Raw genomic sequence first — 21,860 nt, forward strand, 5'->3', positions numbered from 1 at the left:
GATCAAACCCTAACAAAACTAACTCGATTACATGATAAATCTCATCCAACCCATCACCGTCCAGCAAGCCTACGATGGAATTACTCACGCACGGCGGTGAGCATCATGAAATTGGTGATGGAGGATGGTTGATGATGACGACGGCGACGAACTCCCCTCTCCGGAGCCCCGAACGGACTCCAGATCAGCCCTCCCGAGAGGTTTTAGGGCTTGGCGGCGGCTCCGTATCGTAAAACGCGATGATTTCTTCTCCTCGATTTTTTTCTCTCCGAAAGCAAATATATAGAGTTGGAGTTGGCGTCGGAGGAGGTCCAGGGGGCCCATGAGGTAGGGGGCGCGCCCTAGGGGGGGCGCCCCCACCCTCGTGGACAGGGTGTGGGGCCCCTGGTCTTCATCTTTGGCGAGGATTTTTTATTATTTTTTATAAGACATCCCGTGGAGTTTCAGGTCATTCCGAGAACTTTTGTTTTCTGCACATAAAACAACATCATGGCAATTCTGCTGAAAACAGCGTCAGTCCGGGTTAGTTCCATTCAAATCATACAAGTTAGAGTCCAAAACAAGGGCAAAGGTGTATGGAAAAGTAGATACGACGGAGACGTATCAGGGCGCAGCCCCCACCTTCCTTCTCCTTCTCCCCTCCTTCCTTTCCCTCCGGTGGAAGAAAGGAAAGGGGGGGCAAATCCTACTTGGACTAGGAGTCCAAGTACCCTCCTTGGCGCGCCCCTCCTGGCCGCTGGCCTCTCTCCCTCCCTCCTTTATATACGTGGCCAGGGGGCACCCCAAAGCACAACAAACAATCTATTAGCCGTGTGCGGTGCCCCACAGTTTAACACCTCAGTCATATCGTCGTAGTGCTTAGGCGAAGCCCGGCGCCGGTAACTTCATCATCATCGTCGCCACACCGTCGTGCTGACGAAACTCTCCCTCGTCCTCAGCTGTATCAAGAGCTCGAGGGACGTCATCGTGCTGAACGTGTGCTGAACACGGAGGTGCCGTACGTTCGGTACTTGGATCGGTTGGATCGTGAAGGCGTTCAACTACATCAACCGCGTTACTAAACGCTTTCGCTTTCGGTCTACGAGGGTACATGACACACTCTCCCGTCTCGTTGCTATGCTTCCTAGATAGATCTTGCGTGATCGTAGGATTTTTTTTGAATTACTACGTTCCCCAACAACAGCGGGGTCCTAATGGAAACTGAGGGATATTAAGGCCTCCTTTTAATCCGGACCAAAGCATTAGCACTTAGTGAATACATGAACTCCTCAAACTACGGTCATCATCGGAAAGTGTCCCGACTATTGTCACTCCGGGGTTGCTGGATCATAACATGTAGTAGGTGACTATAACTTGTAAGATAGGATCAAGAACACAAATATATTTATGAAAACATAATAGGTTCATATCTAAAATCATGGCACTCGGGCCCTAGTGACAAGCATTAGGCATAGCAAATTCATAGCAACATCAATCTTAGAACATAGTGGATACTAGGGATCAAACCCTAACAAAACTAACTCGATTACATGGTAAATCTCATCCAACCCATCACCGTCCAGCAAGCCTACGATGGAATTACTCACGCACGACGGTGAGCATCATGAAGTTTGTGATGGAGGATGGTTGATGATGACGATGGTGACGATTCCCCTCTCCGGAGCCCAAAACGGACTCCAGATATGCCCTCCCGAGGAAGAACAGGAGGTGGCGGCGGCTCCATATCGCAAAACGCGATGAATCCTTCTCTCTGATTTGTTTTCTCCCCGAACGTGAATATATGTAGTTGGCGTTGAGGTTGATGGAGGTACGTGGGACCCACAAGATGGGGGGCGCGCCCCCACCCTTGTGGCCAGGGTGTGGGTCCCCTTTGGTTGATTCTTTCGCCAATATTTTTTTATTTATTCCAAAAGTATTCTCTGTGAATTTTCAGGTCATTCTGAAAACTTTTATTTCCGCACAAAAATAACACCATGACAATTCTGCTCAAAACAGCGTTAGTCCGGGTTAGTTCCACTCAAATCATGCAAATTGGAGTCCAAAACAAGGGCAAAAGAGTTTGAAAAGTAGATACGATGGAGACGTATCACGTTTCCCTTTTGTTTGTGTCACTCTTCGAGGTATGGGTTTGTCGTGAGGAATCAAGGTGTGTCTTACCCCCAAAAAGCTTGTGAAGGTTTGGTGGATGCCTCAATGTCTGCCACTAGTGGTTGAGAATCACCTCCATGGTGATATCTTTAGGAGAATAGGGTGAGCCTCCGTTGTAACACTCATCCTCTAACACTCATCCTCTAGCGTTGACTAGCTTCCCTCCAAAGAAGTAAACATTGAGATGCATCCTTGTCTCAGAAGTCTTTGGTTATCCCTAACCCTACCATTTTACTCATGGTTTACTTTGGTCACTTGACCTTGCATTCAATATATATGATTGTTTATCTCACTGTAGCAATTGTTTGGGCACACCTTTATATACCAACAGGGGAAAGTGTAGCCGAAAGTACCAGAGGGAAGTTTGCATGGGTTTTTTAACCAGGTTCCGCCACTCATGGTCGAGGTAATACCCTACTCCTGCTTTCTTTTAAATTGATGTGGAAGTACCTCGTGCGAGGGGGTTACAAGTGAAGGATGATGATGGCTACCGAGGTCATCATCAAGTATCAACAAGGCAAAAGGATTAGGGTTGGAGGTAGGAGAAGGGGGCTTTTTATAGTGTTCATCCTCAAGCAGTTGTTTTCAAACGTGGACAACATGCGCAAGGGCTAAGTTGGACCTGTGCGCATGGGGTGTCTAGAGATGAAAATACCACTTGTGCGCACGGGGTGTCTAGAGGCATATGCAGTACCCCGTGGGCACAGATGTCTAGAGAGCAAGTAGCTAGCCCGACTGCCCGTGTTAGGTAAGCGCACGGGGTGTCCATATACTCTGCGCATCTCCTATGGGCATATTGAGGGTATGGAATTGATGGCAAAGAAGCTCCCTTTTCGAGTGGTAGGTGGAGGAAGACAAGTGTATAAGTTTAGGGTGTTCCGACGCCGTCATTCTTCCATCTTTACCCCTGTTGATAGTGCGATTTCTCTACAACACAAATAAAACTGAAACAAAACCTTTGAGTCACCAAAAAACCACGCCTTTGATCTTTTTGAAGTGTGTGTGCGGGGGGGGGGGTGTTCTCCTATGGGCACAATGAGGGTATGTAATTGATGGCGAAGAACCTCCATTCTTGAGTGGTAGGTGTAGGAAGACAAGTGTATAAGTTTAGGGTGTTCCCATCCCACACCGCCATTCTTTCACCTTTATCCCGGTTGATAGTGCGATTTCTCTACAACACAAATAAAACCAAAATAAAAACCTCCGAGTCACCAAAAAACCAGGCCTTTGATCTTTTTGAAGTGGGGTGGGGGTTCTCAATCCTCTCCCTAACAAGCATCTTAGGAAACAATAAATTGAGATAAATTTTGACTATTGTCATTAGTCCCACTGAATATATTGTCATTGCACCGAAAAATAATTTAGAGCTAAATGCACCCTCACACGGGGCTGCGAGGCCATGCCTTGACCCTTACCCAGAGGGCATTACTCACACATCACAATCGAATATCAGCAGTGCCAAAAAAGCAGTATGGTTCTACGATGCCGCTAGGCCCTCTCCGTTGGCCCAGCGCCGGAGAAGAGATGTTCCACCTTAGACACGCCCCCCTTACAGAAAAAGCATGGACAGTAAGAAATGCGGTACCGCGGCTTGGAGACGACGCCCCTGAGAAAGCGCAGGCGCGAGTTTGAACCAAAGTCAAATCCGGCCTTCGCCGCCACCTCGCAGGGAACCAAAAAAACAACCCGTCACGTCCGGACGAGGCGGGTGAAAAAGCGGCTACCTTCTCTCGAGCCCTTGGGTCGGAAGACTCATTTTTCTTTCTTTTTAAATATATTTATTTATGTATTTAAGAAACGAATCCATTACCACAATATTGTACTATATGGTTTTGCCTCTCCTATTATATTGTTTTGTAATTTCCTTTTTCTTTCATGGTGATGAGAAGAGAGAGGCTTGACTCACTGTTTTTTGGGGAGAGAAAAAGGAAAGCAAAGGGGGGAGGAAGAAGAGAAGAGGAGAGGAGAGGAGAGGAGAGGGGGAAAATATCGCCGCGGCGGGGAAGCAACCCAAGCAAGCAAGCCCTAGCCTAGCCTAGCCAGATACTAGTAGATAGACAGAAAACCAAAAGCGCCGGTCGCCGGATCGCCGGATCGCCGGACGAGAGAGACCATGTCCCTCCCGCGGGCAGCCGCCCCCGTCGCGTGACCGGCCACCGGGGCAGCCATCGCCATCGCCATCGCCGCCGCCGCCGCCAAGGCCAAGGCCAAGCAGGAGCCCCAGACTCCCTCCCTCCCTCCCTCCCTACAGCAAGCAAGCAAGCAAGCAAGAAAGCGAGCAGGTAAGGAGGGGGGATGGCGGACAGCGGCGGGGTCAGCGCCAACAACGCCGCCGCCGGCAACGACGACGAGGAGGGCAACACCGCCCCGTTCCCCGAGACGGTACCTCCCTCCCCCTCTCCCTCTCCCTTCCATTGATGGAGCTCAACACGAATGCATCCCCTTATCCACTACCAACACACATAGGAGGAAACCATGGCCGTCTCTCAGCAGATCTGAGAGCAAACGACCAATCAATTTTGCCCAATCCCAATCAATTTTGACCTTCCTTGATTTGATTGGTTCACTTCACCAATGAAAGGCCCATCCCACAAGCTTTTACTTTCATGCCGGCCACTAGGTCTTATCTTGATTACAAATGAAAAAAAGATGCTGGTTTTACAGAGGCAGACACAACTTTGACTTGTGAGCGATGAATGCCCATCAAGTTAATAACACTGCCTTCTGCCATATCATCAGGTCCAGATAGGAGGATCTCCCGAGTACAGGGTCGAGAGGAAGCTCGGCAAAGGTGGCTTTGGCCACGTCTTTGTCGGCCGCCGCCTAACCGGTGGCAACGGCCGCGGCGCCGGTGCTCAGGAGGTGCCAATCTCTCTCTGTCTCTCTGTTTGTTTCTGCTTTTTTCTCATTCATTCATTCATTCATATGTTTTGTGCTTTTTATTTCTAGGTTGCAATCAAATTTGAGCACAACACCAGCAAGGGCTGCAACTACGGCCCTCCTTACGAGTGGCATGTCTATTCGTAAGTCTCTATTCTGTCAGCGTTCCTTGTCACAACTTCATGCTTCGTGTCATCATCTTTGTCATGACTTTTTTTTTTCTACTGTATATATACCAGTGCTCTTGGAGGTACTCATGGTGTGCCCAAGGTGCATTATAAAGGCCGTCAGGGTGACTACTATGTCATGGTATGAATTATTGCCCTTTTCCGACCGTTTTGCTGGATGACGTTACCCTTGGAGCACAACGTTTTGTTTTATCCTTCTTGTGAAACTGCAGATTATGGATATGCTGGGGCCTAGCTTGTGGGATTCCTGGAATTCAGCAGGGCAGACGTGAGTTTCTTTCTTCTCTTAGTCTTCCTAATGGCTTAGACCGACTTCCTTTTATTTTTATCTGGTTGTATTCAAGGAAGCTGTTTAGTAGCTGCTTCTCTTGGAAGTCGCTCTTTCCAAACATACAACCGCACTGTTATGAATGTCTACTTGCTTCATATACCATACATTTTCTTTTTAGAAATATAACAGTTGTTTCTGCTGTATGCCTGTATCTAAGATGTTTGAAGCAGAAATTATTGTTTTTCATGCACCCATTACATCGTTCTCACACTAACAAGCTCTTTTGTTGCATGTGAAGAAATTTTTTGGTTAGATTTAACATATCTACGTGAGAACAGTGTAGTTGAAGGGCCGAGTCTTGACTAGTTTTTTTTTTCACACTCGATGAATTATTTCTCATCTTGCACCTATTCTTAAATTTTGCAGTGTAGTTTGTTACTTCCTGGTTTTCTAACTTGTGTCGAAAACTTTCAGCATGTCATCAGAAATGGTAGCCTGTATTGCTGCAGAGGCCATTTCTATCCTGGAAAGCATGCATTCTAAAGGGTAAGCAGGCATCCAAATGTTAGCTATGTCTAATGCATCAGGCATTTTCCCTCTTTCTCATGATGCTGGTACAAATTCCTTTCAGATATGTACATGGAGATGTCAAACCTGAGAATTTTCTTCTCGGTCAGCCTGGAACTCCTCAAGAAAAGAAACTTTTTCTTGTAGATCTTGGATTAGGTAAGCAAACCTCTTTATCCATGTTCTTGCTACTTGTTAGTTTACACTGCAGCGGTGAAAGTTCCGAGTGTTCTGGTAGAATACTGTTGCTAGTGTACTGGTAGTTTAGATGATTCAAACTTGATATTCTTGACTGCTTTAGACCTTCAGTGTTCCATGTTGCTTTGTGTCTGGAACTTTGGATCATCTAAGATTTTTTTTTTTCATTTGGCAGCAACAAAGTGGAAAGATCCTGCTACTCAACAGCATGTTGATTATGATCAACGTCCGGATGCCTTCAGGTCTGCCATGCCTTAAATTTGTTAGTTCCATACGATCTTATATATCTGCAGATGTTCTAAATCTTGTCTTCCTGGTGTAGAGGAACAGTCAGATATGCTAGTGCCCATGCGCATTTAGGAAGAACTGCAAGCAGGAGAGATGACTTGGAATCACTGGCTTATACACTAGTATTTCTCCATCGAGGCAGGTTACCATGGCAAGGATACCAGGTATCATATTGTCTAATCTATTTAGTTTTTGTGCCCATTCACCATCATTTTGTAGCATATCTGTTTGAGAATCTCATATAGATATTGTGTGTGTGTGTGTTTGCAGGGTGATAATAAATCATTTCTGGTGTGCAAGAGAAAGATGAGTACCTCACCTGATATCCTTTGCGGCCTCTGTCCTCAACCTTTTAAGCTATTCCTTGAGACTGTAGTCAACATGAAGTTTGATGAGGAACCAAACTACTCCAAGTTGATTTCTTTGTTCGATGTTTTAATTGGACCAAACCCTTCCATCAGACCAATCAATACCGATGGAGCCCAAAAGGTTCGTGTTAGGGCATTGCACATGATTTGGAGTTATTAAGTGAACCTGAAAACACTGCATGTGTTACTAAATTCTTTCATTCCCTGCAGGTAGGGCAGAAGCGTTCTAGGCTGCTTAATGACGACGACGATAGCAATGCAAGAAAGAAGATTCGCCTGGGTGTTCCAGCAACACAGTGGATTTCTGTATATAATTCTAGATCGCCCATGAAACAGAGGTACAGTTCTGATTCTCAAGCTAACTCTTCTCCTCTATTGTTTTAGTGAAACCCACAGGATCATATTAGGATTTCTTTTGACAGTTATCTACTGGTTCAAGTTCAGCTTTGAGGGTTTACCCTAATTGTTACAATCATAAAGCAACTCACAGACTTACTTTAGATGTATTCATGGAACCTGTGTACCGTGTACTTTCCAGCACATTGTGTTTACATCTTAGGCTCATACTGGCTTCTGTAAGCTGTAACAGGCAATGCAGATGTTGTTAGCCATGGTCAGATATGCACACTCCTTTGTATCAGCAAAAAATGCCTTACATAAGACTTTTCTTGTGTCGGCAATTTGCCTGTCGTGTAGGCCTGGAGTATGATGATCCTTCCCTGATATGATGTATTATAATGCCCTCGTACGCATAGCAATACGGTAAAAAGTTACCTTTCCACCGAGACCTGTGAAGCTCATGTGCCACATCCCATATATTTCCATCAGAGTTGCCTGTAGTTTATAACCTGTTAGGAGAACTCAAGCCTCCGTTCCTAAATATAAGTCCTTTAAAGATTCCAATATGGACTACATACGGAGCAAAATGAAAAATTTACACTCTAAAATACGTCTACATACTTCCGTATGTAGTCCATATTGAAATCTCTAAAAAGACTTATATTTAGAAACGGAGGGACTATAAATGAAGGAAACTTTACAATCTTTGCTGGGAACCAAAATACGCTGACAATCTAGAGTATTCTCCTTCATTGTTTGCATTGATTGATGCACCATCATCATCATCTTTTTATGTAGTTTATTTGTATACAGGCTGATTAACTATTTTCCTTGATAGGTACCACTATAATGTGGCTGACAATAGGTTAGCGCCACACGTGGAGAAAGGAAATGAGGATGGTCTTCTGATAAGCTCAATATCATCATGTGTTGATCTTTGGGCAATCATTATGGATGCTGGAACTGGCTTCACGGATCAAGTCTATGAACTGTCTCCACATTTCCTTCACAAGGTAGAAGAAACTTCCCATCTGTCCCTCGTGTAACTTAATTCTCCTCATTTGCACTCATTTTAACCAAAAAAAAACAGGACTGGATTATGGAACAATGGGAGAAAAATTTCTACATCAGTTCTGTCGCTGGCGCCAACATCGGAAGCTCTCTTGTAGTGATGTCCAAAGGTATGCATATCTTTTTGTGTTACGTATAGATATAGTCTTTACTTTCTGTTTTTTCCCTAGCTGTCGCATATGTTGCGGTATAGATAGTAAGCATGTATCTCCTGGTGAGTCTAGTTGTCTTGCAATGTACCACATCTGTGTGAATCAGCCTCAGAAGTAAACCTGGAGAGGAGAGCGAAGTCGCTGCTCCAAATCCGCTTGTGTTCCAACAGCAGGATCAGTCATCTGAAATGGCAGGAACAGGCACCTTCCATCTGAGTATCTTGCTACCAGATTGTGATATTTTCTCTGCTTACCAGATTGCAGTTGCCATCTTTTGATGGGAGCCCCTGTTCATGATTCTTGTGTTGCTTTTTCTTGTAGATTTTTGTTTTGCGGGGAAACTTTTTTATTATACATATAACTGCTTAGCTGGTGCTATAATATGTTGTGGTATTTCTGATGACTGGCAGGCACGCCATACACGCAGCAGTCCTACAAGGTGAGCGATTCCTTCCCTTTCAAATGGATAAACAAGAAATGGAAGGAAGGCTTCCACGTGACGTCGATGGCGACGTCGGGCAGCCGATGGGCCATAGTGATGTCACGCAACGCTGGGTTCACCGACCAGGTGAGATTGTGATTTCATCATTCTGAAGCATTTCCTTAAATAAATGGAGCAAAACATGAGTTGTGTATGGCTTTTTTTCGCTCCATGTTTTCTTTCACATGCCACTGTTTGCAAAGGCGTGTAAGATTGAACTCCCAGAGTCGCACACATTCCAAGATGCCGCCTGTCTTGTTGGTTGTCTCATAGTTGACTTTGTAAAACGTTGTTACTGGTGGCAGGTGGTGGAGCTGGACTTTCTGTACCCGAGCGAGGGCGTCCACAGGCGGTGGGACAACGGGTACCGGATCACGGCGATGGCGGCGACCATGGACCAGTCGGCCCTGATCCTGAGCATGCCGAGGCGCCGGCCTCGGGACGAGACGCAGGAGACCCTGCGGACGTCGCAGTTCCCCAGCGCGCATGTCAAGGTATGCATGCTTGAACCCTCCCTCCCTCCCTCCCTCCCTAGTAAAGCAGCAAGTTGTTATGGATTGGAGAGCTTTTGCTGACCGAGTTGGAATGAAAATGTTGCAGGACAAGTGGGCCAAGAACCTCTACCTCGCCGGGATCTGCTACGGGCGAACGGTGGCGTAGCGGTAGCATAGCCATAGCCATGGCTGCCCGCGGAGCGAGCTGGATGCAATGCATCCTTGGTAGTAGGTGATGGCTCTTTGAGTGAGTCCTATTTATCCAGACCTGATTCCTGTTGCTGACACCCAACCCAACCCCAACCCCAACCCCAACCCCAACCCCATCCCATCCCATTCATGTGTATATTTTCATAGCATCTGCTTGCTTAATTTTAATTACTGCAGCATCGATTGTAGTGAGTTTGTTTGGATGGATTGTGAATGAATGAATTTCCTCATCATGTAATGTACCATCTTATCTGACTCACTGCTAGTCATGATGATGATTATGTTGCTGGTCTCTTGTACCATGCATGTTTTTCATCTCTAGATGCATCTCCTTTTATCCATTTTGATGATAAGTATTTTCGGACGGAGGGAGTACTAAATCGCTTCTCATTATAGTACATTCCTGCTAAAATACAGACATCTCCATGAAAGCTAAGCTAGCAAAGCAGTTTGGCACTTGTACCTTTTTTTTTAACTTTTGCCAGCAACTAGTGCACATTAGAATTATTATCAGTCAACAAGCAAACAATTATTATTGTACAATCAGTCAATACATATGTATATATAAAGTTAAAAAAATATAAATAAAGAGATTTTTAGGCATGGCAAATCGAACGCTTCTTCATGGCTTGGCTGCCAAACATTTTCTTTTTTGGAGAGAAAGCAGAGCAGTTGGAGCCGGAGGCGTACAAGTGGCCACACCTCCACCACCATTGCCAACCATCCACTTCCAACGAGACCAAACCCAAACCCAAGCCGGAGACAGATAGATCCAACAAGAGCCATCAGCCATGGCCGGCCTCCTCCTCCTCAAGCTCCTCCCTCCCTCCATCCTCTCCGGCGGCGCCACCTCCACCTCCACACCTCGCCGTCGGCCAGCACCGATCCACCACACCACCACCAGAATCACAAGCAGCAGCATCAACGCAACACAGTCTTCCTCCTCCTCCACCACCACACCCGCGACAACCTCGGCGTCGTCTCCGGCGGCGGTGAAGCTCACCTACCTCCAGTTCAACGGCTGGCTGTGGGAGCTGCCCGGCGGCTTCCGCGTCCTCGTCGACCCCATCCTCGTCGGCAACCTCGACTTCGGCATCCCCTGGCTCTTCGACGCCGCCAAGAAGACCCTCCCCAACTCTCACCCACAGCCGGACGCCGGCCTCCTCGCCGACCTGCTGCTCATCACCCAGAGCCTCGACGACCACTGCCACCTCCGCACCCTCACCCAGCTCGCCGCCATCCGCCCCGGCCTCCCCGTCGTCGCCACGCCCAACGCGCGCCCCATCCTCTCCGCCCTCCCCTTCACCCACGTCACCTATCTCGAGCCCGGCCAGTCCACCACCGCCGCCGCCGTCACCGTGCTCGCCACCGCCGGCCCCGTGCTCGGCCCGCCGTGGCAGCGCCCGGAGAACGGCTACATCGTCACCGCCGGCAAAAACACCAGCGTCTACTACGAGCCGCACTGCGTGTACGACGCCGGGTTCCTGCGGGACAGGGCGCTGCGCGCCGACGTGCTCATCACGCCCGTCGTCAAGCAGCTCCTCCCGGCCGACTTCACCCTCGTCTCCGGGCAGGAGGACGCCGTGGAGCTCGCCAGGCTGCTCCGCCCAAGCTACGTCGTGCCCATGAGCAACGGCGAGTTCGACGCCAAGGGCCTCCTCGCCGCCCTCGTCTCCACCCGGGGCACCATCCAGGCCTTCAGGGCCATGCTCGCCGACGCGCTCCCCGACGCAAAGGTCGTCGAGCCCACCCCCGGCGTCCCGCTCCACCTCCGCTTCGACGACAACGACAACAACAACAATTCATCAACATCATCATCATCATCTTCATAGATTAGCTCCATTCTCCATTCATATTGCAACAACATAAGACAGACAGACAAACAGAGGGAGGGCAAAAGATTAGTTCTTAGAAGAACTCCATCTAGACATGCTCTAGTAGAATATATATATAGTTCAAAAAATCTTAATATCATATAGTATATGCAAGTATAATACTACAATCTTTTTCCTTTTGATTTGTAGGATAAGCATAATACAATCTTATTACAAGTGTATTCTACTGTACATGGCAAGACCAGTTTCATGGATGGATGCCGGTCAGTCTATAACCATTCCATCATCATCATCGTCATCCTCATCCGGCGAGGGCAGCGGCGGCGCCGCGCCGCCGAGATGAGCCCAAAAGGACTGCAGCAGGGTCTTGGAGCCCAGGAATTGTCCGCCGGAGTCTGACTCCATGTCGTAGCACCAGGGGCCGCCGTCAACCCCACCACCGGACGCCGTGACCAATCCCTGCTGCTCCAGCTCTGCCGCCTTGCCGACGAAGAAGAGCCGACCATCGGAGGCGGCGAGCACCGCCTGGATCACCTGCGGCCGGCCATAGAGCCTGGGAAGGTACACCTTGTCGGCCATGGACTCGATGGCCGGCTTTGCCACCGACACCGACGACGTCGTTCCGGTGAAAAGGGACTGGCCGTCCAATGACTTGACCCTCTTCCATGCCATCTTGGCCTCGTCGAGCCTCAGCACGTAGATGGGCGGGGCTCCATTGCTGCCCGTCAGGACGGCGAGCAGCTCCGACCGCGAGTCGACGAGGTGGCAATTCTTGTAGGCGAGCTCCGGGCCGAAGCCGGCGGGCTTGGGGAGCGCGCTCCACGTCGCCTCGCCGGGATCGTAGACCCCTAGAGCACCCTCCTGTCCAAGGCAGTAGAGCATCCCCTTGTGCATCACCGGGCAGCAGCAGCAGGACATTCTGAACCCGCTCTGCTCCTCGACGCTCTTCCAGCCGCCGCCGCCGCCGGCCCAGCTCTCGACCCTGACGGTGCCCATACCGGAGAAGACGGCGAACACGTCGAAGCAGCAGTCGTTGGGATTGGGAGGGTTGCCGGTGTTGTTGTTGCGGCCATTGTCGTGGCGGCGCGGCGCGCAGGTCATGAACCCCCGATCGTCGCCCTCCCGCTCGGGCGTCTCGTGCACGGACCCGTCCAGGAGGTTGGCCAACACGACGGTCCTGCCCGGCGTCTTGAGCATGACCCACCCGCCGGCGCCCGCCGAGAAGACCCTGCCGCCCTCGGGCAGGGGAGGCGCGGCGAGGACGAACGTCCTGTGCAGGTGCGGGCTGTAGCAGCGGACGGCGCCGGCGGCGGTGAGCGTGGCGCTGAGCAGGACGGGCGCGGCGTCGGCCGGGTACACCGGGAACGCGCACGACCGCCAGTGCCTGCAGACGGCGCCGAACCGCGGCACGTCGGCGAGAGGGAGCCGGCCGCAGATGAGGCCCAGCAGCTCCGGCAGGAAGCCCGCCCAGTCCGGCCCCTGCTCCTGCTCCTCCATGTCTTGCGTCGTCTCGCAGCTGATCTCCAGTCCTGCAGCAGCAGATGCAGAGCCATGGGGTGGTGACGGGGCGACTGATCGGGATCGGATCGGAGTTTCGTGGTGGGTACCTCGCATCCGGGCGTCGAGGTCATGGTGGTGGTCGTAACGGGGCCGCTTGCTGAGGGGGGCGTGGTCGTGGTCGTGGACGGCGGCCGGGGAGTGGCGCTTGGCGACGGAGAGCGAGGAGAGGAGGGAGGAGATCTCCGGCACGCTTGGGCCGCGGTGGCAGCAGGGCTTCTTGGCGCTCCTCTCGGCGGCTGCCGGCGGCGGCGCCCTCTTGGCCCGATCCAGCATCCCGGTCCCGATCTGCTTCCCCTCCCCTGCTCGGTATGTATCCGCCATTGATGAACTCCAGAGCAGAGACGACAAAGAAGGAATTTTTATCTCACGGCCAGGCCAGGCCAGACGACGAGTCGGTCCGTCCAAACAATACTCCTACCTCCTGGACCGGACCCAGACCGACCCCGCCTCTAACACCTCCCCTTATAAATTTCAAATTTCAAATTCAAGATTTTTTTTTAAAAAATAGCACCCAGTCCTGCTTCCAAATTCAACTCCGCAAGTGCAACTTTGTGCCTGGCATCATGAGAAAAGTGGCATGTTTTCAGTTAAGAGTGCGTACATGCTTGCACAGAATCTCATGGACTCCAAGGTTAATCTGGGAAATTCTAGTGTAGCAGTAAACGGGGAAAGGAGGATCTGGAATATTATTTGAAAAGCTAATGTCCCACAGAAGATTAGAATATTTGCTTGGCGGGTGGCTTCACACATTTGCATTTGAGCTCCTCAAGATTTGGAACTTGATGATTCCCGTTATTACTGAACTCCCTTCGTAAGTTCAAGTGGATTTTGTTCATGGATACAACTTGTTGTCAGTATGATCAGGAGCATGTGCTTGCGGGTATTTGTAAAATAAAATGGTACGCTTCTTTGATCTGGCAAGAATTAAATATGAATGATGAGAGTGCAAGTGAGTTATAGAATAATGTGTTTAAAAATAACCTTATAAGCTAAAATGATAGTCCTAATTTCACAACGTACTTCCTCTGCAAATAAATATAAGACACTCTAGACCACTAAAGTCGTGGTCTAAAACATCTTATATTAGTTTATAGTGGGAGTAGTAAATTAGTCATACTATATGTACTCCATTTTTTTTATGTTGCTTGATTGGTTTACTAAGCAAGGAATTTTTGTTATTTTTCTAATATAGTAAATTACCAATCTTCTTCCCCAATAATATGACAACCAAACAAATCTAGATGATTGCGCCGAATTTTGACAAAATTCCTCAAATTTTCTATCTTCCATATTATATATCTTCGCACCTAATCTCTCTCTCTCTCTCTCTCTCTCTCTCATATAGTCAAAATCAATTGGTAGAAGTATGATTCATACGCGTGTGCTATGCTTGCAGTACTACCAGGGGAGTGAATGGTAGCTTCTCTTCACACACTCATGGGAGAGACCAGACTCATGGGAGGAGATGGCAAACGATTTCTGGTTGCAGAGGTTCGCTGTATTGGGGAACATTGCATGAAAATCAAAAACTTCCTATGAACACCCAAGATCTATCTAAGAGAAGCATAGCAACTAGAGAAGAGAGTGTGTCTACGTATCCTCATAGACCGTTAAGCGGAAGCATATATCACGCAGTTGATGTAGTTGTACTCGTCACGATCCAATCGCGATCCAAACCGATGAAGTACTGAACGGACGACGCCTCCGCGTTCAGCACACATACGGCTCGATGACGTCTCCTCCTTCTTGATTCAGCAAGCGAGGGATGAGAAGCAGATGGGATCACCAACAGCACGACGACGTGACGGCGATGATGATGGAGTGATTCCGGCAGGGCTACGCCGAGCGCTACTGAAACAACACAGACGGAGGAGTTACGAAGTAACGGGAGAGAGGGGGGGGCCAAAGGCTTGTGTGTCCTCTTGGGGGTGCCCCCTCCCCTCTATATATACGTGGAGGGGGGTGGTGGTCAGCCCTCCAAGCCCTAGGGACGCACCAAGGGGGAGGAGTTGGACTCCAAGTCCAATTCCCTCCTTTTTCCATACACAGGTGGACTTTCCACATCTCCCAAGCCACACGGGCCTTGAGGGACTTGTGCGCCTGGCCCAATAAGGTCAGGGCGCCTCCCCTCAGCCCGATAAGGCTAGGGCGCCTGGCCCAATATGTAGTAGAAACCTTCTATAATGTGCTCTGCACGATGGGAGAAGACACAATGCGCCTCTTTGGGCCGGCCCATGTCCAGGCGGCCTATTTTTCAAATTCCATTTTCCTTTTCCGTCTTTGTTTTTTCTACTTTAAATAATTTGAGACTTTAAAAAGATTTCAAACATTAAAAAAAAGATATTTTTGAGATAAAGTGCTTAATAATTCATAAATGTTTGTGTATTCAGGAAATGTTCGCGATTTTTAACAAATGTTTGCAATTTTGGAACAAATGTTTGTGAAATCAAAAAATGTTCATGCTTTTTTCAAAAAGTTTGTGTATTAAAATATGTTAATAAAATTGAGCAAAATTTCGCCATTTCAAAAAATGTTCATGAATTGAAAAATATCCTAAAATTTCAAAAAATCTTCCTGACCTACAAAATAGTTTATTGATTCATAAAATGTTGGCTGATTCAAACAATGATCATGCAGTTCAAAAATGTTCATTAAATCATTTTTTGTGAATTTAAAAAATTGTTCCATAAATTTCCAAAAAAATGTTCTTGACTCTAGAAATGTTAGCCTATTCAAGAAAAATGTTTTAGAAAAAATTCATGAATTTTAAAAATGTTCATGATTTTATAAAATGTTTGAAAATCTGTAAAAATGTTCACAAATTTGAAAAATGTACACGAGTTTAAAAATGTTCTTGATTTTCAATTTTTTCAAGATGTCATTAAAATGGGAGTGATAGTGTCTCTTGGTGATGCAGTAAAATGTGGTCATGGCCATTTAAGATTATGATTTATTTCACCCCTTGCAACGCACGTGCCGTTTTGCTAGTTAAACTAAAATCTATATCTATAACTAACTAATAATCAAAGGGCTATTGCTTTCGGCGGTATGTCATGGATTTTTCCTCCAAGGTTGCAAAAAATTACATACGAATGCCATCTATAAGTGATAAAAAATGTTTCTCACAAGGGAATTCCCCGCCTGGGCCGGCCCATGCAGTAGGGACCTCTTATACAGTGCTCTGCGCGCTGGGAGAGATGCGACATGCCCGTTGGGCCGGCCCATATCCGACCGGCCTATTTTCTATATTTCGTTTTTATTTTCTCTTTTTCTTTTCCGTTTCTGTTATTTTATACTTTAAATTAGTTGGGACTTAAAAAAGTTTCGAAAATAAAAAATTGAGAGCTTTTAAATATAATGTCTGTAGATTCATTTTTTTGTTATTTTGTAAAAATATGTTTTCTTATTCAATTTTTTTTGAAAACAGATGTTTGGAAAATAAAAAAATGTTCATGATTTTCTAAAAAGTTCGTGTATTAAAAAATGTTGATGATTTGAACAAAAATAGGGCAATTCAGAAAATGTCATGAACGAAAAATACCCTAAAAAGCAGACTAAGGTATAGCCTAGTGGTAGGAAGGGGATGATGCCTTCTCACCCACCCAGGTTCAAGGCACGGTACTTGCAATTTGGGTTTGTTGCACCAATTATACTGTAGGGGGTTCCCTTACAGTCTTTCTGTAAAAAAATACCCTAAAAATTAAAAAACTGTTCGTGACTTAAAAAATAGTTTATTCGTTCATAAAATGTTCGCTGATTCAAAAAATGATCTTGCATTTCAGAAAATGTTCATTAAATCCAAAAACAGTTCATCAAATCAAAACAAAAAGTTTGTGAATTTGAAAAGTTGTTCCACCAATTTCCAAATAAAATGTCCATCAATTCTAGGAAAATTCACGGACTCAAGAAAATCGTTTTAAGAAATGTGCATAATTTTTAAAATGTTTTATAATAGTATAAAATGGCCATGAATTAAAAAATGTTCTTGATTTTAGAAAATGTTCAAAAAAATTTAAAAGTCTTCACGATTTCAAATATGTGCATGAATTTATTTATTTCATGATTTCAAAAATTGTTTATGATTTCATGAAATTGAGAGTGATATTGTATCTCGGTGATACAACAAAATGTGGTCATGGCTATTGGAGATTATGGTTTTTTACTCCATTGCAACGCAGGGGCCCTTTTGCTAGTACTACCTAAGCAATTTGTGGAGCATCCTCGGATCCGGCCGAGGACAGTCCGGTGGCCATGGCCGAGGAACCGGCGGGTCACCCCTCAAAGAACAGCGGCCACAGTCGATTGAATCGAGCTTGGAGATCGGATCCGCGCTCTCAAGATGATCTCGAACACGCCGCCCCGCAAACGTCCCAAGGGTCCCCTTGAGCCACCCTTGCATCGCAGGACGATGTCAAATCGATCCGGATTCGGATTTGCTCTGCCCCCACGTCGCATGTTGTCCCGGGGGTTCGAGACCAACCGACGTCTGGGATTTGGCCTATGTTAAGCAGAAGCCTAGAAAAACCATTCGGCAATTCTAGATGAGATTCTTGTTCGTAAAAAATAAGATCCTAGATTACTGCGATACAGAAGCTATTCCGGCGTTCCGTTAGAATTGTCATAATGAAGGCATCCATAGTCTTCGCACGGAGATGATTCAGAATGTTTCTTAAGCTATCAGACATAGTATCAAGATACTGTGTTATGGAAGACACCTGGTTAGCAGAAAAAGAATAGAAAGATTTGATCAAAGATCTGCTCGTTCCTCGAGGCATACACGCCGATGCGAGAAGTGCTCCAGAACCATTGAGCGGGTTGCTCATCATGAGCACCAAAAGAAGCAACCAGCAAAGAAGCCAAAAACTACACTGGATGCAACCCATCACAATCAATATATCAAAAGTAGAAAGTAGGGATTTACCTATTCGAGAGGGCCCTGGTTAAACAATGTGTCCCTACTTTCTTCTGTTACCATCTAGCTCAGATCATCAAGCTTGCAACCCTCTACCCGAGATCTGCCAGTTTTAGCACCGATACCGTCTGCTTCCTCTTGCCGGAAATCAACAAAATATGGTCATAGCCATTAGTAGCATATATTTGTAAGAAATATAATTAATAAAAATTAAACAGGGAAACAACTGTGTGCGCGCACGACTGATGGCTACGATCGCCCGATCGATCAACTCACTTTCCGACGGTAATTAAGCGTTGTTCTCTTTGTCTTTGTCGGAAGCTCACAAGTCAGAACACACTTGGTCAGTTGGTCTATCCCAATCCCGTCCCTTCCACGTCCTCCACCATGCTGATTACCTCGCCTTGATGCTACTAAGGCTGGTTATAGTAGAGAGTAACTTATACTAGTGTCACGCATATGACACTAGTCTAAGTTACTTCTTTTATAATGCAAAGTAATATAATAATAATGTCATAGATGGTCTCATTTATTAGCTTACTCATCATGTCTTGAGAAGCGCTATGTTGCAGTAACATATTATGTTATAACATCTTATTAACTATTTTTTTAGAAAAGGAGGATGATCCCCGGCCTCTGCATCTGAGAGATGCATCGGCCATTTTATTGATTATTCTCGAGGACCTTACAAAGTAGAACAACAATATGTCCGAATCCGCCATCTTGGCAACATTTGCCGCTACTCCTATCCAAATGATGAAGGGTGCAAGCTGGGCCACATACCCAGACCTCTCACCTAAGCTTAACATCTAAAGCCGGAGGCCCCGACCGAGCCATCTGCCGGGTCCGGGGCTCAAACCGGTCCGACACACTCACATGTGCTGTCGCCGCCATCTTCCACTGGTCCATTTTCAGAGCAGAGAGGTGACAACCTTGGCAGGTTCTCCGCCATCGACGCCACCACGACGACCTCCACCTACGCGAGCCTTGGCAGGTCCTCCGCCATTCACGCCACCATGACGCCAGCCGATGACCTCCATCTACGCGAGTCCATCTCCAAGCAACGGACGTAAATCCATGCTAGGATCGGGCCACACCACCACCGTCGTCCACCACCCACAAGCGCCACCAACCCCAAGATTCCAAATCGGCGCCTTCAGGAAGGGAACGGCGCCGTGAGCGCCGCCGCCGCCCAACAAAGTTAGGGCTTGCGTCTGGGAGAACTAGGGGAAGGTGAAGTGAAGAGATCAGTCCATACTGACGCCTCCAAGGAAGGAACGGCACCCTCAGGCGTCGCCGTCGGCGCGGCCGGTCATAGCCGGCTAGGGATTTCGCCTGAACCAGATCCCCGCCACCAGCAACACCTCCTGTACAGAACCGGCGACCAAGAGGAAGTGTGGCCCGACCAGGCTGGCGCACACGCCGACCAGGGGAGGAGGGGGAGGCGCCAGATCGCGCGCACCGACCGTCGCAGAAGCCGCCGCCGGCCGCCAACGACCACCGAATCCCGCCACCCGCGCAGTCGGGACATGAGATCCACCGCCCGCACGGCTGCTAGCCGGCCGTGCCTTGCCAATGGAGGCACCGCTCCAGATCTGGGGTCCCCACGCAGAAGCAGGGCAACCGAGGCCCCGCCGCCACCATCCTTGGCGCCCCGGGCTTGCCCGGCGGCTGCCTCGGGCGGCGGCGAGGAAGGGAGGGGGGGGGGGTCAGGGAGTAGGGGCGGCTAGGGTTGGGGGTGAGGAGGAGGGGAGGCTAGGGTTGGGGGACGGAGCATCTCATTAACTACTTGTCACATAAACAATTTTTTTTAAATGCGCTATGTTACTCTCACTATGACTGGCCTAACATTGTAGTCCAACCTCTGCATGCACACGAGGCAGCCAAGAGGATCCTTCTTGCCGATTTGCCATGCTACTAACATCGCCTCTTGAAGAAGGATGTCCCCATCACAACCTTATTAAGAAAGTTTGACTCTCCAAGAAAGTCGGAGGTCCACTTACTTTGGGACAGGAAGAAACAAACGAGAAACTAGCTCCACCGCTAAACGCCCGCTCACCTACTTTCATTCCCCTTCCCACAACTTCCATCCCCGCTTCGACATGGTTCCTTCCTCATAATAAGAATCAATGCAAGCATGCATACGCAAGAAGCCGACCAGACCCATACACAAATTTCAGTCCCGTGGCTGCGGCAATGGCATGCATCTCCATGTGAATTGCGAGTGCATGTATTTCCATAATGTCTTAATCTTAACAATCCATCTTATTTCTCTTGTTGTTTCTTTTTTGCTTGCAGCTGGGTGCCACATGACCCTACCACCAAACTGACAACAACGAAATGAACACAGAAAAGTTAAAAAGGTTCCTAATTGACTTGGTGGTAGTATTAGGCATAGCGGCCTTGATTTTCGCCAACGATGCCACAAGGCCCGAGGTAAGCAAGCACATGTTCCACATGATATTATTCATACTAGCAGTACTATTATGTTTTTGGTTGTTTGTTAATTTGCATGTGTTTAACGGAACGGAATACGTACTATACTTACTTGGTTGTTGTAATTTTTTGTTTTGTTTTGTTTAAAAAAATATATAGAAGCCTGAGGATATCAGGTTGAACGACAGGGGTGAGTGCGTGTACCCTATGAGCCTGTCTTTCGTGGTGGGTTTGGCCGAGCTGGCTGTCCTTGTGGGCTGCGTCTCGTATTTCACCTTCCGACACGGATGCTGCTGCGTGCGCCGCGACGGCGTCTCTGGATTGAGCTTCGCGCTGGGCATCTTCTTCGCCATGCTCGCATGGTGAGTGAGTTGAGCCCTTCATAAATAAATACAAGAGCATTTAGATCACTACTTGAGGGAGTAATTAATTAATTAATTCCTCCTCTTCTCTGATGGTGTGGGTGTGGGCGTGTGCAGGTTATTGGCGTTGTGGGTGGCACGACTATATCTCGTCGATGTGGCGGCGATCTGGCCGGGGAGGCGTGGTAAACCCCCGGAGTGTTACACCTCTCTTAAGACATCACCATCACCTTATGGCGAAAGCATTCGGACCCTTCATCTTTGCCATCGCCTGTGCAATCGGCTCCTACAAGAAACTTTCCCCTCCTCCTGTAGAAACCTAGCTAGCTAGCGTACGATCTCCCCAACATTCCATGTGAGCACATTATATTGGAGGCTCCTTTTTTCTTGGTTTGAATATTTTGTTAACTCACATTCACATATCATGATTAGAGTCGGATTTCTACAATGCATGTGGGAAGTTTCAAGCATATTTAATATTTGATTTGAGGGATATTTTTTAACTTCAACTCTAGTTAGGCTTTCAAAATTAGGGAGCGTCTATGTGCATCTCCAACATTGACGCCCCCCCCTCCACCCCCACCCTCCAAACCGGATGAGGTACACCTCTGTTGGAAATATTAGCACTTTCCCGATTAGACTAATCCACGAGTAAACAGTTAGCATGGCATAAACGGTATGCATCTCATAGCAATACCTAAGCATACTAACACGTACAGAACATAGAAGTGAACCATCTATGAGCAGCACAGATACGGCTAGCACAAGTACGAGTAAACGAGGGATGAACAGATCATACCCTCCTGTTGGCCAAGCCAACGCAGCGGCGGCAGCAGGAGCCTCGGTGTCTTCCGTGGCCTTCTTCTTGGCGGCGTCGTCGTCGGCCATGGTGTCGATGCAGGGGAAGTAGTGGAAGCAGCGGCGGACGGAGTTGGGGACGGATCGGGAGCAGTCGCATCGAGACACTCCCCAAAAACCTTATTGCCGTTCTCCCGACCAAGATCTCGAACGACAGGGTTCCGGAGGCACCTGCTCTCTTGACCAAACGTGCACGCGGTCGTCGGGATGGGATCGCTGGAGGCAGCACAGCGTGAGGAATA

The 21,860-nt window shown here is 47.8% G+C and overlaps 3 protein-coding genes and 1 pseudogene across 3 annotated transcripts; 3 read left to right on the forward strand and 1 right to left on the reverse strand.

Moving 5' to 3' along the window:
• The first annotated feature begins 4,077 nt into the window (after positions 1 to 4,077).
• Positions 4,078 to 9,970, forward strand: LOC125506794 (casein kinase 1-like protein HD16). The gene is made up of 16 exons (XM_048671503.1): positions 4,078 to 4,530; positions 4,888 to 5,010; positions 5,098 to 5,171; positions 5,268 to 5,337; positions 5,429 to 5,484; positions 5,962 to 6,033; positions 6,119 to 6,213; positions 6,428 to 6,494; positions 6,575 to 6,704; positions 6,811 to 7,029; positions 7,119 to 7,246; positions 8,086 to 8,260; positions 8,338 to 8,428; positions 8,881 to 9,038; positions 9,257 to 9,445; positions 9,552 to 9,970. Exons 1-16 carry the CDS (start codon positions 4,444 to 4,446, stop codon positions 9,609 to 9,611), a joined length of 1,794 nt encoding a protein of 597 aa, XP_048527460.1. The 5' UTR covers positions 4,078 to 4,443; the 3' UTR covers positions 9,612 to 9,970.
• Positions 9,971 to 10,333: 363 nt separating this feature from the next.
• Positions 10,334 to 11,744, forward strand: LOC125506796. Its single transcript, XM_048671505.1, has one exon. It carries the CDS (start codon positions 10,447 to 10,449, stop codon positions 11,485 to 11,487), a length of 1,041 nt encoding a protein of 346 aa, XP_048527462.1. The 5' UTR covers positions 10,334 to 10,446; the 3' UTR covers positions 11,488 to 11,744.
• LOC125506795 (F-box/kelch-repeat protein At1g57790-like) lies at positions 11,607 to 13,945 on the reverse strand. Its single transcript, XM_048671504.1, has 2 exons — positions 13,098 to 13,945; positions 11,607 to 13,019 (listed from the first exon to the last, which is right to left on the reverse strand). Exons 1-2 carry the CDS (start codon positions 13,369 to 13,371, stop codon positions 11,755 to 11,757), a joined length of 1,539 nt encoding a protein of 512 aa, XP_048527461.1. The 5' UTR covers positions 13,372 to 13,945; the 3' UTR covers positions 11,607 to 11,754.
• A 6,357-nt stretch (positions 13,946 to 20,302) lies between these two features.
• LOC125555619 lies at positions 20,303 to 21,083 on the forward strand (annotated as a pseudogene).
• The last annotated feature ends 777 nt before the right edge of the window (positions 21,084 to 21,860 follow it).

This window comes from Triticum urartu, chromosome 5 (genome assembly GCF_003073215.2).
Source record: "Triticum urartu cultivar G1812 chromosome 5, Tu2.1, whole genome shotgun sequence".
NCBI lineage: Eukaryota > Viridiplantae > Streptophyta > Magnoliopsida > Poales > Poaceae > Triticum > Triticum urartu.